General features: G+C 36.4%; 1 protein-coding gene across 2 annotated transcripts; it reads left to right on the top strand.

Moving 5' to 3' along the window:
• The first annotated feature begins 2,182 nt into the window (after nucleotides 1-2,182).
• Nucleotides 2,183-12,195, top strand: LOC135588784 (uncharacterized). 2 transcript variants are annotated; one of them, XM_065081090.1, is made up of 6 exons: nucleotides 2,183-2,303; nucleotides 3,349-3,452; nucleotides 5,658-9,011; nucleotides 9,168-9,410; nucleotides 9,501-9,659; nucleotides 11,349-12,195. In XM_065081090.1, the coding sequence occupies exons 2-6, from the start codon at nucleotides 3,384-3,386 to the stop codon at nucleotides 11,613-11,615; spliced, it is 4,092 nt and encodes a 1,363-aa protein (XP_064937162.1). In that variant the 5' UTR covers nucleotides 2,183-2,303; nucleotides 3,349-3,383; the 3' UTR covers nucleotides 11,616-12,195. The 2 variants fall into 2 exon arrangements, with proteins under 2 accessions (XP_064937162.1, XP_064937163.1); XM_065081091.1 differs by lacking the exon at nucleotides 2,183-2,303 and having other exon boundaries at nucleotides 5,662-9,011.
• Nucleotides 12,196-12,757: the final 562 nt, after the last annotated feature.

The following is a 12,757-nucleotide window of genomic DNA, read 5'->3' as shown; positions in this document are numbered from 1 at the left end:
TATTGGTTACTAAAGAGGAGATGTCTTATTTTAGTTCTTATTATTTGGGTGTGATATCTAAAAAAAATGATTTATCATAATTACATCTTTTGTTTCTATAAATTCAATATATGATATTTTCTTCACACAACAAATCAATTCAATTCCAACTGAGATGACTAGTAATTTATAGACAATAATATCTCTTCTTGATGTAATGGAAGAATTATAATTTTTTCTAATGGTAGTAAAAAGAAGAATGAAATCATGGTTTTTGGTCCAACAAACAGCTGCAAAAGGCTATCTCCATCTTCTTGTTCTTACAATTAATGTTCTTTTTGTTGATCCCATTGTATATGAGCAAGTAAGTTGGATGGAACAGCATGTAATCCAAGAACAAGTCAAAGAGCTATATGTTTTCCAAGTGCCTGCTTGAGGTCAAAATAAAACCATGGCAAATAATAATCAAAGATCAGTAGGAAATGGAAGGCTGCAGATTCCAAGTCTGTGTGCTTCCTCTCCCATAAAAGAAGCAAGCTGGAAAGCATGTAGAAGAGAGCATGCCAACCATTATTAACATGAAAGCTTGCAGCTTCCTAGAAACAAGAGACTAAAAGAATCAAGAAACCAAGATTTATCAAGCTGGAAGGAATGTTCACACAAGAGAATTGCTAGTTGGAGGTGGGAGGAAAACAAGGAGTGAAGTGGGTCTCCAGTAGTTCTTTCTAAAACCTGACTTGATTGCCCAAACTTGACTTGCCTTTAAAGAAAACCTGTCTATTTCAGAAGGAAAAATAGGAAAGAAAGTGATCAATGTAGTAGTTTGGACCCATTGTTATAATGTGACTGGTCACTGATCCAACCCTTTTGTTTCTTCTTCAGTGCCTCTTAAATGATTGTGCAGTGGATGTGTGGTCTCAGTTTACTGCTCATGTGTTGTTGCTTTGTAGATTGTTGAACAAAGACCTGCACATTTCAGAGATTGAGCCACTTGTGAGAGATGGAAACCTGCTGAAGATACCTCCATTTAGTCCTATAAAATCAAAAATATAATTTAAATATATTTATTAGTATTAATTAAATATATTATTTATTAACTTGAGTCTACATATTTTGGATCAAGTGATGTTAGGTCTATCAATTAAATAAGTCAGTTATTCTATTAAAACATATTATGATGAATGATATCAAAATCTATGAGGAACGCAAATAGAAAAAAACTAGTCTCTTATGTATCATTTTAGAGTTTGATTCTATGTTATACAAGAATCTAAAGCGAGGATGTTATATCTCGATTACTCTAATATCGAACTGAAATATAGTATGAATAGACTTAGAATGGCTAAACAATTCTACTACCATTAATTTGAGTCAATATTTTGAATCATATGATCCTAAAGTTATCAAATTAATGAATCAGTTATTCTATTGAGTCTCTTTAGCTGAGCAGTAAAAAACTCAAGAACTTAGAGTAGGATAAGCACTTGGTTCAATCATACAGCAACAACAATAGCAGAGGAATGGATTTGCAGGGAAAAAGAAGAGAAGATAAAAAAGAAGAAATACTATTTCCATATGCTGAGAAGTTTAGCAGGAAGAGTTGGGTTTCTGACTTCACAATCAATCAGCACTCACTTTAAGCTTGTCTGATGGCACAAAAACTTCACCTTTCTTCCCCTACTCCACTTCTTAAGCATCATCATCCATTTCAATAAATTGATTTCCAGGGTCAAATTGCAGGAATTAATTATATGTTTATAATTTAAAAGTCATATCTACTAGTCAAAGCTGGTTTTACACTCAGCCAAAAGCTTATTTGGAATTGCAATTTGTGATGCAATTTTATTTTGTGAGGAAAAAGAAATCCATAATTCTCTGCAAGTTGGGTTTGAAGAGAAATGGACATCCCATCCGATACGCGGATGTAAACTTAGACTGGGGACAGTTGTAAAGCGGTGGGCCACCCGATGGATTTCCCTTTCCACCGAGCGTTGCACGGGATCCGCCAATCCATCCGAAGGGACCTCACCGTCTGATCCTTACCACGTGCACTCCACCAACCCGCTCGGGCCCCTGCGGGTCCCACTTCCCTTCCCGAAGTACCCCTCCCGAGGGGCACTTCAAGAACTCTTGGCCACGCCGCGCCGAGGCGGTAACCGAACCTTTGTTGCTTGGCGGTGACTGGACACTCCTGATATAAATTGTTTTACCTCGCGCTCCGTCACCTCCCGCTTCAACTTTTTCGCTGCCGGACGGACGAGGGAACGAGGACGACGAGACCGTTCCAAAGACTATCGTCCTCGGATCAACCGATCCCCGGTCAGGTGACGCAATGCCCTCCGTCTCCGCTCAAATCTACGTTTCGATGCCATCGAATGCGCTTTTTTTCCTCGATTTCTTCTCCTTCTTTCTTGCCGGTAATTAGTAGATCGCATGAAGCGCTTAGGTTTACCTCATTGTTGCTCTGTTTCGCTCCCAGCAGTTGATCTTGATTTCTTGGGGATTCTCTTTCTTGGAGCATACGGGTTTTCTCGATATTGCTCGAAGGTTTCACGAAAAGCTCGAATCGATGCCATTCTTTCTAGTTTTTCTGTTGTATCGTCGATCGAACACGCCGATCTTTACGACAGTTTAAAGCGCCACTATCGATTGGCGATTCGAGCATTGTTCCGGGGGAAGCGACTATAACTGTGTCCTCATCCGTACTCCTATCGGCTTTCTGTTCGCAGAATGCTCCAACTTCTTCTGCTATATTTCCACCCGGGATAATTTTGTTCCCCGAGTACCCCTAACGCGAAAGTTAAGGGCTCGCTTTTGCCTTCTAGGTCCGAAATGCCCGTTTCGTAGTACCCCTTGCATGATGAAACTGTTGGCGTAGCTCTGCTCTCTGATTCGGGTGACAATATCAAATCCGCCGCCCCACCACGTTGCTTAAAAGAAGCCATCATGACCGAACAAAGTCACTTTTTTTCCTCTGCCACCGGTACCCGCTCACCTACCTTTCTAGTGATTGGGGAACCCATTGGGCCCCGCTGACGGGGGGCGAAAGGCTCATCAACAATTGACTAGGGACCAACTGCCTGCTACGCGTGATCAAAGGCATGCACTGGACGGCTTAGATGGGGCCATCACAATCAATCTGCATCGTTAAACCTGGATGTGCCTCAGTTTTCAGAAGTTTGTGTTGGTGTGCATGAGAATACATTGGGTGCTTATTTTCAGTAATTTGTTACTTATGTGTATATACGGGAGCGAACACTTGGCAATGGGTTTTAACATTTCAATAGATATTTTCTTGTAATAAGTTCTACATGATTATTTGATTAGAAGGTACCAGATTGCATACCTAAACATGGTTAAATGTCATAGGTTGTCATGCCATCTGACAAGTAACCGAGATCATAATGACAGAAGAGTCACAAGCAACTTCAGACCACGTGGAAGCCGAGCCATCTTCGGAAGTTGATCTATTGGTAATAATCTCCTTCTTGGTGACTTCCATTTGTGTTAAAATTAAAGTGCTACTGAATTATATAGGATTAGAGAACCAATAGATATCTAATTTTACATGCCAAAATCATCACAAATATTTTCATTTTGTTGTAGAATTCAGTACACTCATTGTCTTGAATATTTCCATTTGTTGAAACAAAGAGAATAAGATGTAACATTTCTTTTGTAAATAAATCCCTTACACGAGACAATTATTTAAACCATAATTCACGAGGTTGATCTGATTCCAACATCATATGCACCGTATCAATATCGTCCAGGACACCTGATCTCAGTCTATGTCTTGACCATGTGGTTGCATGTCAGTAGGAAATTGTTTGAATGATTCAAACTCAGCTTGAGTTGGCTGTTTGGTCAATTTAAATCCAATTTCACATCCTCCGTGGAGAAAGAAAAGGGTCAAGTTTAATAGATTATTAACTACTATTGGAATTTAAAGTAAATTGCTTAAATGAATTGTATTTGAAAATCCACCATAATTCAGTTAGTATTGTTCTTTAACGACTAAAAGATTTAATACTATCCTGCATCTACAGCCTACTTGTTTAAAATTTTCCTTTGTATGACCCTAAAACCTTGAGGGTCTTATGGGAAACTCTCCTCAATGATGATCGATCTATGTGGTCCACTTCCTAGGATTTGAAGGTGATGCAATAGTGAACTTTTTAAATTTTAGCCACCAAATTAATCGCCAGACATTTACTCCAATCTTGAAACAAAATTTAAAATTTTCAAATATTTATTTGCTGGTAATTTTTTTTTGGTATGGTGCAAGATGCAAATAACATAAATGTGTTGAACTATGTTATTTTAGTCCATATTCTCAAACACAAGCATAAATTCATTTTCTGAGTTATATTCTTTTTTCTTAAAAAAAAAAGGAATATTCTGAATTATATTCTTGTTTTAGTGGAATATATAAGCCAAAGGGGGTAATCTCTATATCAGTGCTTATTTGTGTTATTCAAGTGCTTGGATTATTGGGAAAGGTCTGTTGAAATCACAGTTGTGTAAGGTGGAGCCCTTATGATAAAACGGAAAGGAAAAATTCCATGAAGAAGTATTTTTGCTCCCTTTATCTTGATATAGTTAAGCAATTAGCAGTTGATGTTAACTCTCCTTGCGTCATTGTTTTCAACAAGTTTTTGCAAAGGCAGTCAAAATCACCAATGTTGGTATAAGTCAATTCTTTTTCCCCTTCTTTTGAGAGCAGTTGAATTTAAGTTTTGTAATCCAATGATTTCTGACAATTTTGGCTCTCCATGAAATAAAATTTAGAGCATTTCCCCATGATCCATTTGAAGTAGGACCAAAAGATCAGACATAAAACTTGAAATATATTAGAACTGTAAAGAATTAAACGAAGAAGATAAAAAGATAGAAATTATAGAAGAAACTATGAAATGTATGAGATGTAATTGCCTAGTTTATCTCTTGATAGCTATTTATACACATTCAGCGGGGAGGATTTTTCTTAACTGCTTAGAGATTTCCTCAATTGCCTTGAGGAAATCTTATCTCCTTATCAAGAACTATCTCTTTATCACAGAAAATTGAAGATGGATTGGAGATTTAAAGAGAGTATTGATGCTCGTGTAACATAAATAACATATGTATATATTATCAAAAGGCTTAAAGAAGAGAATATTGGGAAATCACCATTGGTTTTATGGTGACTTATTTTTAAATTAAGGGGAAAGGTAGGTATTCATGTACCTTTGAACCTTGCAGCAGTTTTGCTATTAAAGAATAGCTGACTTCGTCATTATTAAAATATTAAATATGAAACCATAAAAGGATTAAATGGACATAAAATAGCCTTCGTTATTCATGCAGATGTCACATCATATGATAAAGAATCCCACGTAAGTATAGCTTTTTCCCTCCAGCTTTAATATATTTTGAAAGTGAGCATTTATGAGTCTTATCCCAGATTTGACAAGAATGGATTATGATTAATATGCACTTAATTTAGTGCTACTTAATGAAACTTGCAATGGTTACCTTTCTTGATGTCCAGAATATCTCAAGTGCTCTTATTGCATATATCTATAATTTGGTAAATAAAAAGACCTTGTCAAGCAGTTTTAGACTTGCCCGCTACTAAATTTCATGAAAGATGCCAGATACATGACCTGCCTGTTCCTTTTATGATTTGGTCATAGGTAGACAGAGATGGAAAACACATCTTAACTTGTGGGGAATCAGACTTACTGCAAAAAGAAGGAAATAGATATGTGGAAGAGGAGGCGTCATTAGATAGAGAATTCAGCAAGTTTGAGGAGTCGATATATGCAAAAGAGAGTTCCCACCTATTTAAACAAATATCGGAAGTGGAAGAGGCCTCAAGTGTTGAAGATCTGAAAACAAGAAATAGAGTGGCAAATGTGAATTTGCTGGTAATGGAGAAGAAAAAAGAACTTGAACTTCAGCTTGAAGAATCTGGGAGAGGACAGGAACTTTCAGAATCTGAAAAATCCTTACCAAAATCAGAATTTCATCTAGCAAATCAGAAGTTAGTGAATATGAACAGATATTGCGAAGAACATGAACTTAACCAGAAGGCAATGAAAGATGATATTTTAGAAGCACTGACATCAAATGATACAAAGCATAAGAAGCTTCTTGAGGTAAAGGAAGCATTCACGGGGTTGGCAGATGAGCTCAAGAGCTCGAGGAAAAAGATGAAGGAGCTTCAAGAAGGGTTAGTGTCATCAGCAAATGAGAGGTGTAAACTTGAAGAGTTCAGCAAACATAGTAGTTCACAGGCAGAGCTAGAATCAAAGAGAGCTTTACAGTTTGGGAACATGTTGGAATTAGCACAATTTAAAGCAAAGGAGATTGAAGGTCAGATGGATAATTTACAAAAAGGATTGAAGGGACTCTATGAAAGGATTGCAGAGAATCAGCATGTCAAAGGAGTTCTGCACGCCAATGCAGTAGAGCTTTCAACAATTCAGGAAAAGTTGGAGATTTCAAGGTCAACAGTAGCAGATTTCGAACAGAAACTTGTTTCTAAGGATTCTATCATTCATGAGCTTACCCAAGAATTAAATATACATAAGGCTTCTGAAGAACGGATGAAAACACATGTTCTTGAATTAGAAAATTTACTTGCTGCATCCAAAGAAGAACTCGAAGCAAAGCATGCAAACTTGGAGGAAATTGAACTGAAGCTTCAAGAGAAAATTGGAGCTAGTTTTAAAAACCAAGTACTGTGGCAGAAGGTGACCCTTCAAAGTTTACAGAAGGACTTGTCTGATTTAACCAGGGAAAAGGTGACTCTTCAAAGTACTGTGGCAGACCTTAGCATGAAATTGTCAATGAACGAGGAGCAATGCCGACAATTAGAAGCGAATCTAAATCTGGCTGATCAGAATTTTAACAAGACAGATTCACTTCTTTCACAAGCATTATTGCGTAACAAAGAGCTTGAACAAAATCAGAGATCTTTTGAAGAGCTCCATCATGATATGAAAAAAGTAATGGATGCCACTACCAAGAGAAACCTTGAGCTGGAGAATCTGGTTCAGGCATCAAAGTTAGCTGAAGAGAGCCTAAAAACAAAGCTTAGGCAGAGTGAAATGAGATCATTCTCTGCTGAAAAACGCAATATGGAGCTTAAGCAACAATTTAATACTACAGAGATGAGATGCCTTGAAGCAGAGAGTGAGATAGAGGATCTGAATAATCAAGTGAAAGAGCTCACTACTTTGTTAAGAAAAATAGATGAGGAAAATTCACTATCAAGACGACGCTTTCAGGGATATGAGAACAAGATTGGCCAACTGGAATCTTCGTTGAGCAAGTCTTTTCGAAGGAACACAGAGCTTGAAAAGGAGCTCAACTGTCTTCTTGAAAAGTGTGTAGAGCATGAGGGACAGGCTACTGCAGCACATCAAAGCAATGCTGAGCTGGAAGACAAGGTACAAACATCTCATTCTAAAACTGAGATTGAAAAGTGTGTTAAGCACAAGGGACAGGGTACTACAGAACATCAAAGCAATGTTGAGTTAGGAGACAAGGTACAATCATCTCATTTTGAAACTGAGAATGCTGTAACAGGAGCTGATGAATTAGAGCAACTGCTGGAAACTGCTAATTATCGAATACAGGAGCTGGAACAGCTACTGGCAACTATGGAGGCAAAATATAGAGACACAGAAACAGAATTAAAACAATATAGCAGCAAGGTATCTGCACTTTTTGCTGAAATTGAAGCATACCAAGCAAGATCAGAAAGTCTTGAATCTGTGCTGCAAGCTGCAAATGAAAAAGAGAGCGAGTTGACTGATGCCTTGGATGCCACCGTTAAAGACCGAAAAAAACTTGAAGACTTATCCAATATTCAGGCAAAGAGTCTTTCTGAAGCTGAGAATCTGATCCAGATATTGCAAAATAAATTGAAATCTCTTGGAGCAAAGTTGGAAAGTGCTGAGGAACAACTTCAGGCCTCAAGTCTTCGAGAGAAAGAGCTAGTTGAGAAGCTTAGATCTACTGGAGAACAGTTAAAGCATGATGGAAAGGCTGTAGAAGATATTAATACCAGAAACCTGGAGATGAATTCACTGAATGAATCTTTAGACAAGGATACAGGGTTCAAATTCAAAGAAACAACACTGAGATTTAATCAAAAGGAGTCTGAATTTAAAGAATTGCATGAAAAGTTAAAGTTTCTGGAAGAACAAAAGACATTATACAAAGATCACGCACTTGAATCTAATGAAGAAGTTGCTTCACTAAAGGCGGAGTTGGAAGCAAATGCAATGAAATTGGTATCCCTTGATAACAAAGTCGAGGAGCTTAACCAAAAAGTTTTAGAATCTGATCTGAGAGCTGAACAAATATCTTTGGAAAATGAACTGATGGCTGTGACGAATTCAAAGCTTAGGTTAGAGTTGGCAGCCTGTCAACTCCAACTTAATCAGCTTAATCAGTTGTTGAACACCAATCATGCAGAGATGGAGGCAACTTCTGAACAACTCGCCTCTCATGTGAAAACCATCTCAAAGTTAACAGATGAAAATTCAACATATTTGGAACTCCAATCTGCCACTGAATATCGTCTTAGAGAAACCGAAGTCCAACTGCATGAAACTATAGAGAAATTCAAACAGAAAGATTCTGAAGTTAGAGATTTGATTGAGAAGCTGCTTGCTCTTGAAACACAATTGAGAAGTCATGACGAACAGGCTAGTGAATTAGCTGCCATTGCATCAAGCCGGAAGGACAAGCTGGAAGACACTCTTTTAAAATTACAGAACTTGGAAGCATTTGTTGAACATCTGAAAAGAAGCTCAGAAATATCCAAACTTGAGAATGAAGATTTAATGGGAGAAAATTTAACCATGTCTCAGGAGTTGGCAACATATAAGACAAACATAAATGAGTTAAAAATTGTATTTAATGCTGTTGTTGCAGAGAAACAAGTTACATCCATTCAGCTTCATGATTCTCGGAAAGAAATGAAGGTTCTCATGCAGCAGATTAACTCTGATAAAGAGAAACACCAACTGCAGGTTATTGGTTATATATTGTCCATTTTTAAGCAGATAACTACCATGCTACACAACAAATCATTTTTAAAATTTATATAATTACTTTCACATGTTACTTTTGATTTTTAAAGGACCAGACAAACTATTTCTCATCTAAAAGAGGATATGCTGCAACAGATAACTGCTGCCAAGGAGGAGTATAACAAGCTTACTGAATCGTACCAAAAGACAAAAAAAGAACTCGAAGCAATTATAATCCAGCTCGAAGAACAATTAAGTGAACAGACGACCAAGGAAATCTCTCTCTGTGCTGACATGAAGATTCTTAAAGCAGAGTTAGCTGATAAATCTCTGATGCAAGAACAAATTTCAGAACTTGAAAGCAAGCTTTTATTTGCCCAAAAAAGTTACATGGAAGAGGTAGTTTTAGTTCAATGTTTTTCCTCAAAAGATGCAGGTGTCTAACAAACAAAAGTTACTTGATGTGCATTATTGATTTCTTTTTCTCAGATTGAAGGCTTGCGGTCAACAGTTGTGGAGAAGGATGTTATACTAATTCCTAAACTAGAGGAGCACACATGCATAATTGAAGAGAGAGATACATTAATTCAACAGCTAAAGAAAGTTCAGAGTGATCTAGACATAGCACATAGGACCATAAAAGAGCAGGTAATCTTCACGACTACTGCCAAACTGATCATCTGCTTTTCTCCATCATAAGATTCACAACCACATAGATAGCTAGTTATTATTTATTTATTTGAGAGAATAGTCATTGTTTGACATTACTCCTGGCATTTTTTTTATATTTATAACAGTATTCCCCTTTATTATGCTCTCTTATTATGTGGGTTGTGGTGTGCAAACTACAAATTATGGAATCTGAGATACGAGTTATATTGTTGTGGAAGGATAGCTTTTTTAATAAGTTCAAGAATCTCCATTTGGATACTGGATAAATTGTTATAATGATTAGAGAATAAAACTTTTTTATACTTAAACAAAATAAAATCAAATTCTAATCGAACATGTGTAATCCAAATTACACATGTTCGATCTAAGGTGAAGAAAGATCCATGTTTCAGTTAGGATTCAAGTGTTTTATAGACAGCAGTTTGATTTATAAGGAAAATTCCTCTTATCAAATGCCTCAAAGTGGCTAGATTGGAAGTAGCACAACCTATGCTGGGAGAGAATATGTAATAATGTCATTGAAGGATAAATATGAATTCAAACCATTGTGCCAGTTATTTAATAGTTGAAGAACAACGTGGTTGGTGGTGCAGCAGATTAAGATAACTGAAAACACAGTATAACAGATGCAGATTTGAGATGGTAGGAGTAAAATACAAAAGTTATCATGTGTATTGTAGCATGAAAATGGCAGAAGTTGGAGAAATTTTGCAGCCTGTCTGGAACTTTATTTGATGATCAATTGCAACAAGTAAAAGATGCGAGAGAAGAGTCCTCTGGAGTGCATCCTATGATTTTCCTTGACTGCCTAGATATCGTCATCCATCTCATCATTATCGTACTTGAAATAACAGAAAATACATAAAGTTCACTGACAACAAGACATAAGCTATGGTGTTCATTCATCTGGCTTTCTTATTTTACCAAGAAAAACAGTAAGAGTGATAATTTCACGTGTCAAATATTGACAATGTATAGAAATAGATTGACCTACATTAGTAATTCCTGCTTTGTTCAAGTATAGAGAGAGGTCAGACAATAGCCCCTCATGTGTTACGATAGCCATCCCCATGTACTACAATAGTCACCTTCAGTCATAATGAATCCTTGCAGAATAGTTTAGGATTACTTTGCCAAGACAGTGTTGATATTTGCAACCATCTCCAGCTCGTCACAATAAAAATATATAAACCGACCTATTCTGAGTTTCAAAAGTTTAATAATTGGTGGGTCACAGCAGAATAGGCATCAAGAACAAGTGTGCACAAGCAGAGAAGCATCCCAAAAGAATAATGACGTAAGAAATAATGGAAAGAGCACACAAGATTTACATACTTGGCTTGTATTCTATGTCTACAGAAGATGACAAATCATTTTTCTTTACATGAAAATAAAAAATATATATTTACAATATTTGGTTTACCCAGAATTCCATCCTAAGCACCATTTGTGAAAGCTCATGATGCTTGTAGTAAGAGAAAAACCTGAGAGGAAAACTCTCTCCGATCACCTTTGCAAGATCTTATCTGTGTTAGAAACCCATTTGCTTAGTCATTAGAACCATAGGTCCTTCTTATCTTGTTATATTCGCTTTTCCAATGTTAATATGCACAAGCTTTTAATATGATTGCTCATGTTAGCAAATTTATTCCAATGATCTTGCAGTTTCAGAACAAAACAGCAGAAGGTGAATTGCAGAATGAAATAGAAGCAAAATCAAGAGATCTTGGACTGGGAACCTCAATAACCATGTTTGGGAGGAACATCAAAGAGAACAACGACAACAACATGAATCAAGCTCTAGAAACAAAATCTCTAAATCTAGCTACACAAATTGATGAAGAGGCTTCCGGAGCCATGGCATTCAAGTTCATCTTAGGAGTAGCTCTAGTGTCAATGTTCATTGGGATAATTCTTGGAAAGAGGTATTAACTTGATCGCTCGAGTCCCTTGTGTTTAAACATAAGAAAATTTTGATTTTTTTTTTAAGATGGGAGGGAAAAAAGAGAAAATTTGACCGATGGACGGAGCAATGTCTTGTTGAATTTTCTTATAAAAATTAGATTTGTGCGGTCGCTGGCTTTGGCCATTGTACAGCGGTTGATGAGCATTGCTAGTTAAGCAAAGTGCAAAATATTCAGATTGGCTTAGGGTCTTTTTTGTTTTTTGTTTGTTTTTGGTTTTTATCCTACCCTTTTGTTTGCAATGGAGGATTGCATGAAACTTGGTTTTGCTGTATTTGAACATGTAATTACATTTTGAGTAATTGCTCGTCAAAAATGCATTCTCCTATTTGTTAATCTTTTTGAAAGAAGTCCACTAGTGGTCTAGCAGTAGCTGTTGTGTCTCGAGGATTGCTGTTTGGGACTATTCTGTAGGAGGCTCTGCAAGAAATAGCTTCCCTTCAGAAACGTCAACATTTCCTTCTGCAGTGCAGGGGACAACATGAAGATAGTTTTCCAAATATACCAGTATGTTACTTGTTAATTATATTCTCCTAATTTTCGAGGTTTTGAGTCAACCCAGTAATGTGCCATTATAGCTTTTGGCAGATACTGCTCTTGCAAATTGAGTCAACCCAGTATCTGCCCTTGCAAATTGTGAGATCTTCTTGCTGCATGCATCACTTTCGCATATGAGTTTGTGTATGTCTCCATGTTTGGTTATTGGGGTCAAGCATATGAATTATAGAAACGTGTAAAAGCACATGTATAACAACCTAGAAAGGGAGAAGAAAAGAAGAAAGAAGGTGACTTCCATAGCATCATTACAAAAAACTATATCAATCCTTGAAAAGGATGACAAAATTAAAGTAATAACGTCAAAATCATTTTATAAGCGGATAATTTTTCATACTGTAGGTTTTGTGCTGTACTCAGGCCATTATTCTTATTTTGATTTTATGATTACATACTCGAGATTTTACTGAAATATCTCTTATACATTTTATTTAGTAAAATTTATATATTCATTTTAAATTACAAAATTAAAAATAAATACAATTATCATATAATTTGTGTCGGTTCAAAAAGTATCAGAAAATTTAAAACATATAAAAAAAAATATACTAAATT

Source organism: Musa acuminata, chromosome BXJ1-8 (assembly GCF_036884655.1).
Source record: "Musa acuminata AAA Group cultivar baxijiao chromosome BXJ1-8, Cavendish_Baxijiao_AAA, whole genome shotgun sequence".
Classification (NCBI taxonomy): domain Eukaryota; kingdom Viridiplantae; phylum Streptophyta; class Magnoliopsida; order Zingiberales; family Musaceae; genus Musa; species Musa acuminata.
Note: the sequence above shows the minus strand (reverse complement) of the source record. Positions and strands in the feature narration are given on the sequence as shown.

Excerpts from the sequence above, each read along its gene's own strand:
- LOC135588784 (XM_065081090.1), top strand. The coding sequence starts at position 3,384 with ATGACAGAAGAGTCACAAGCAACTTCAGACCACGTGGAAGCCGAGCCA. Across the intron at positions 9,012-9,167 it reads AAGAGAAACACCAACTGCAG|ATAACTGCTGCCAAGGAGGA; the intron begins GTTATTGGTTAT and ends ATGCTGCAACAG. Across the intron at positions 9,411-9,500 it reads AAAAAAGTTACATGGAAGAG|ATTGAAGGCTTGCGGTCAAC; the intron begins GTAGTTTTAGTT and ends TCTTTTTCTCAG.